This window comes from Ascaphus truei, chromosome 5 (assembly GCF_040206685.1).
Source record: "Ascaphus truei isolate aAscTru1 chromosome 5, aAscTru1.hap1, whole genome shotgun sequence".
In the NCBI taxonomy this organism is placed as follows: domain Eukaryota; kingdom Metazoa; phylum Chordata; class Amphibia; order Anura; family Ascaphidae; genus Ascaphus; species Ascaphus truei.
The window spans coordinates 81,864,478-81,869,837 of NC_134487.1; the positions used below are offsets into that span (position 1 = coordinate 81,864,478).

Below are 5,360 nucleotides of genomic sequence, written 5' to 3' on the forward strand. Positions count from 1 at the left end.
CTGATTTGGTGGACATAGAATAAGCCTCTCAGTTTGCAGTTCACTTTGAATTTCCACATCCTGGATGATACATACAGGTGCAGCAAGACACGGTTTTCAGCAACTGAACAAGTCTCCAGACCTCAACCATGACTGCCCCAGTGCCGAAGGATTATTACTGCGGGGGATCCCGAAGCGTGGACCTCCCTGCATTGTGACCGCAGCAGCACTGTCTCAGGATCCGTAGCTTTAAGCTTTTTGAGCCTCAGCTCTGGAGACAATGAGGCTAGCAATATCTGTATCAAGTGACGCAAACAGCTGCATTGCTCGAAAACAAGTGCAAATGGCATAATTTTTACTGTCACTTTGCAACAATGTATGAAGATGATTTGCATTGTTTTAAATGTTTTGTGGAGTGGTTATAAGAAGTGAGTGCAAAATTATAATATACATCATTGTGACCACATCAGGCACAGTTTACCATTCTCTTTGCATTAAATAAATCCTCCGTGTCTGAGATGTAGATAACCTGTGCTCTTGAGAGAAGAGCGTCGGATGTCAGATACAAGATTAACAAGCTTGAAATATTTGTCACTGGCACAAATTGATGCAGATCCAAAAATAAGTCTGCATGTTTTGGAGTATATATCCCCCTTTATGTATTTTTTCCCCCTAAACTATGTGTTATTTTATATTAATGTTATCTGGCTGAACTACGTGTTATTTTACACACTCAACTGCAGTTGCAATGGCTGGAAATGTCTGGATTAGAAAAATTAGTATTTTCCAGGTGTTCTGAAAACTAATCTCTGTGTTTTGTTTACATGCAGGTAAATGGTTTAACTATGGCATTATCTTCCTTGTATTGATCCTTGATCTTAATATGTGGAAGAACCAAATATTTTACAAGCCAGCAGCATACGGTCAATATCTAGATCCAGGGCAGATGATATTTACTGTTGAAGACACAGAAAGTTTACAAAGGCTTAACAAGACAACCTTATCCTGGGAGTGGAGGTCCAATAACACAGATCCTTATACTAACAGGAGCTACGTAGATGGAGATATGTTCTTGCACAGTAGGTTTATTGGAGCAAGTCTGAATGTGAAATGCTTGGCCTTCATTCCAAGTGTTCTTGCCTTTGTCTTATTTGGATTTTTCATCTGGTTCTTTGGCCGATTTCAAAAAAGTGAACAAGGAATGGAGAATAAAGACAAAACATACATGCGCATCAGGAAGAAATCTCCTTCTGAGCACAGCACAGAAATGGGAATGACTATAGAGAATTTGCAAGCTGTTGTGGAGGAACCTTTATGTCTGCATGACCCGACACTGATTTCAGTGAGGACAAAGGCAAATGAAACGGCTTTCTACCCTTCTCCTACATTTGAGTCTGAAAATCTAAGCTCCATGTCACATGTAGATTCAGCTGAACACATTATCCCCATTGAGGATCCTGCTAGTTAATCAGGTCATCCCCCAAAAAATGCTAATAATGTTTTCTGGGTATTTTGTTAAGTTTAGTTTTTTCCTTTTGTAATTACACATTTATGTCGTGTTTACATTTACCCACAAGTCATAAACTCTAACGGTGCTCCCTAGGATATTACCTGCACACTTTTGTATTGTGCTACACGTGCCTACACTGTGTATTTAACATTCCTTTGACAGTAGGTATATGCCTGACTATTGCACAAGCTCATAATACATGTATGAAATAAGTCAGTTTGGTGTTTTACTATAGTTGTGCCTTTACTGGAAAAAAAAACTTTTCTAAGGAACATTTTGATGTTTTCTTCTTTATTATTTTTCCATGTTAAACTTTCTTGGGTATTTTAGATTTGTACCCTTTTATGCTTTCTGCATTGGAAAAACAATTACATTACATTTCTTTGCATGCTTGTGCTTAATTGACAGTGGGTCTGGGGAATAATATATCAGAAGAAATGTGTTAAGTCTATAATATTGTCACTGGTTACAGCTATAAAGTCTGAGATAATAATTGGATGTAATATTACAAGTTAAACTAACTACAACATTATTAATGTGCAACATTTTCGCTGGATTTCACAAAGTAGGTGACATTTTACTTTTTTTCACAAAGTTTCACAAAAACCATCAGGATTGTCCTAAAAAAATTATGAGGCATTTAAAGGTCAATCTGCAAGGTTACCTGGCCTTCTATACTGCCATTTTGCAACACAATATTTAGCAAAATTCGACAGAAACTGATGAAATTCGGTCCAAATTTCAGTAATGTCACTCATTTCCGAGCAATGGGATTTTTTGAGAAAATGTTGTGAAAAATAGAAAATGTATAGAAAATGTGCAAAATATATTGAAAATCACATTTTGTAAACAGTCACGTCTCTGAATGTTCACAGTAATTGTTATTTGCTGGGAAACGTATTATATTCTGTCACACAATGTATTAACCTGAGTATATTCGTACTGTATGTAAGGTAGAATTGGTGTAACATATGAAACAAAGTACTGCTCTTCTAATACATTATAATAGTAAGGCAATGTAAATATAATTTACACAGTAATAAACAACATTGCATCGAATTAGCACTATGTTCCATAAAACATAACATACACTTAAAAATCAGAAGGCACTGTGCAAAATACAGGATTTTATAGATGTTGCAGGCTTCACTTCACCCGCCGGCTCATTGGAACAACTCTGATAACAAGTTAAACCTGCCACCTTTCGGTGTGCGACCCATGAAAATGAATATAACCACCACCCGCTACTACGTTATGCATCTCCTGACTTAAATAATGCCAGCTACATCTGTATGTTATTAATTATAACCTCCCATTTAAGATGCAACACTGCAACCTGTATCCATGGCCATCACGAGCCATAAAGTTCTTGGGCTATGGTAATTTCCAACTACCGTATGAGTTGATAACCATCAGTTTCCCTAAATGAGCCCTTTAAAAAGGAGGTGACAAATAAGGTATCATCCTATTTAGGAAGGAGGAATGACCTTGCCTCTATTTTATATCCTTTATGACATGAGCACCCTGATACAAGAGCTGAAAAAGTCCCATGTTCCTTTGGCTAGTCACCTAGGGGTCTCTGTATCAAGGTACAGTATAAGAGGTACAGTTCTCAAACATAGAACTAAACAAAAGGAAAAATCCCCTTGGAAATGCAGAATGTAATTGTGTCTGATACCTTTGATGTATTCCCCCCTACAGTATTTGGTTAAATGTTGGATTAAGAATGCTTTACCTGAAAAAATATATTTTATCTCCTTCTCTAGGTTCATTTTCGGTTTAATAGACAGCCAAACTTAAATATGGGGGCCTGAAATCTGGAGTTGTCCATTTTATTGATGTCCTTTGGTGGAACGCATTGTAGAAGGTTACTCAACTTGCATTTTTCATACATAGCTATAATATTTCAAACACACAGTAACTTTACAATCTAGAGGAATTAAGTAATTTAATAAGTCTTCAGTACTGTATACTGTATACCATCTACTGTATGTTGTAAAGAGGCAATGTAAAGTATAAAGGAGAAAAGGCAAATTTGGAGCAAAAGTGACACGCCATTCTCATTTTGTGTCTCTTTGCATCAACATATCAAGGTCTCAATGCCCCAGATTTTTTGCCCCACATGTGTCAACTTGTAATTTAAGGAAAAGGGACAAGTTAGGATATAATAAGCTGCATTCAAAAAATTATTTATGCTTTCTTTATGTTGATACGTCTCCCCCAAGAGTACAGAAAATAAATGTAGCAAAGCTCTAATAGCTCAGATGGCCTATTTTAGAGGTTAAAGTCCAATGAAGTCTCTGAAAACAGTTATGCTCAGTACTTGAAAATGTCCTTGGTATAAGTGTGCAAATCCTTGAAAAGTGGGCAGAGAAATTGTTTACTGGATCTGATGCTGGCAAGTACTGTAGGGTATATTTATGAAACCATGTAAATGTATACAATTATACAACATTTAGGAAATGTTTGCTTATAAATGTATGTACCACCTGTAGCTAATTTAAATACTGCTTTCAAACATTTTTCAAATAATAGCAATACTTTTCTTGCTGTATAAAAATGTGCAGTGATTCCAGAGTATGTGCTTTAAAGTAGATATGCATCGTACCTGGCCTTTAATGTGTATTTCTAAGATTAATGTTTATTTTTATTATGAATTCTTTTTTTAATGGTTAGAAAAAATGTATGTCTCTTTAAAAAAAAATCTAAATAAAGTACTTATATCAGATTTTATGGAGCCTATTCAATAAACTGTGTCCAATAAAAGACATTCATGATCAAAATTTGGAGATGGGTATTCAATAAAAATATTGCTATTAATGGCCCTTTTTTAACAAACAGTACTCTGATATTTTCACTTTGACCAAAAACATTGGGCCTCTTCCCCTGAATAAATGTAAACTTTTCACCAAATTCAATACCAAAAATTCAGGGAACATTTTCAGGGTAGCTAAGAAAAATGCGACATGTATAGCAAGGGTATATGCTGCACACCATTAACAAATAACAGCTGATACTTATACCAGACAGTATATAGAAAGGCACTCGATGGCACTCTACCTATACCCCAAAAGTGCTCAGTGAATAAATCAGTTAATACAGTGATAATTAATACACAGTGAAAGAATTAATAAACAGTGAAAAATAAATTAATTGCAATATAGTAGAATGTGAATAATACAAAATGCAACTTCTCTCAATCCTTGGAGGTAGACTGTTTCCAAAGTCTAAGTAGATATCGATGCTCAAATCTCAGGGGAGCGAAGAAGTCAAATGAAAAATAAAAATAAATATATAGTGCACTATGCTATGGACTAATAGTGATAAGTGTGAAAGGCTCCCACATTCCTACTCACAATAAAGTGGAATAAGAAGAGCAGTGTACCAGTCAGTGCTGGTAGTATCTCTGGATATCCAGACGTGGTGTGACCAAGGTGGGTGATGTATCAAACAAGTGCTGGACGTGGCACTTGTAGATATGGGTAGAAAGTCTCAGCAATCTCGAAAGAAGAGAGGGCAGACCATAGTGCAGGTCAAAAACGATTTAGCCCAGTAAAACAAACTCACAAATGGAGGCTTACATTAAAGAGATGAAAAACAAGCACGAAAGCAGTATGCAAGGGGTACAGGTGAGTAGCGATCTCACCGCTCCGTCTCGCGTGCCGACACTGTCTTCAGCATCCATCTGCGTCCCCTCCGTCACTTCTGGTCGACGCGTTACCATATGACTTCTTCGCTCCCCTGAGATTTGAAGCATCGACTTTTACCAGACACACAGATACCAAGCAAGCTCTCAGACACCCCCCAAAAGTACCACAAAATGTATATATGTATATGTGTCAAAAGGAGTGTTTCTGGGTGTGGATAAATG

The 5,360-nt window shown here is 36.6% G+C and overlaps 1 protein-coding gene across 2 annotated transcripts in view; it reads left to right on the forward strand.

Annotated features, from left to right (window-relative positions):
• Window positions 1–4,211, forward strand: part of TMEM117 (transmembrane protein 117) — a 427,961-nt gene extending 423,750 nt beyond the window's left edge. The window contains exon 8 of one of the 2 annotated variants that reach the window (XM_075600117.1): window positions 78–802. In XM_075600117.1, the coding sequence (XP_075456232.1) occupies window positions 78–226 (149 nt within the window). In that variant the 3' untranslated portion in view covers window positions 227–802. The other variant, XM_075600116.1, reaches the window with a different exon arrangement.
• Window positions 4,212–5,360: the final 1,149 nt, after the last annotated feature.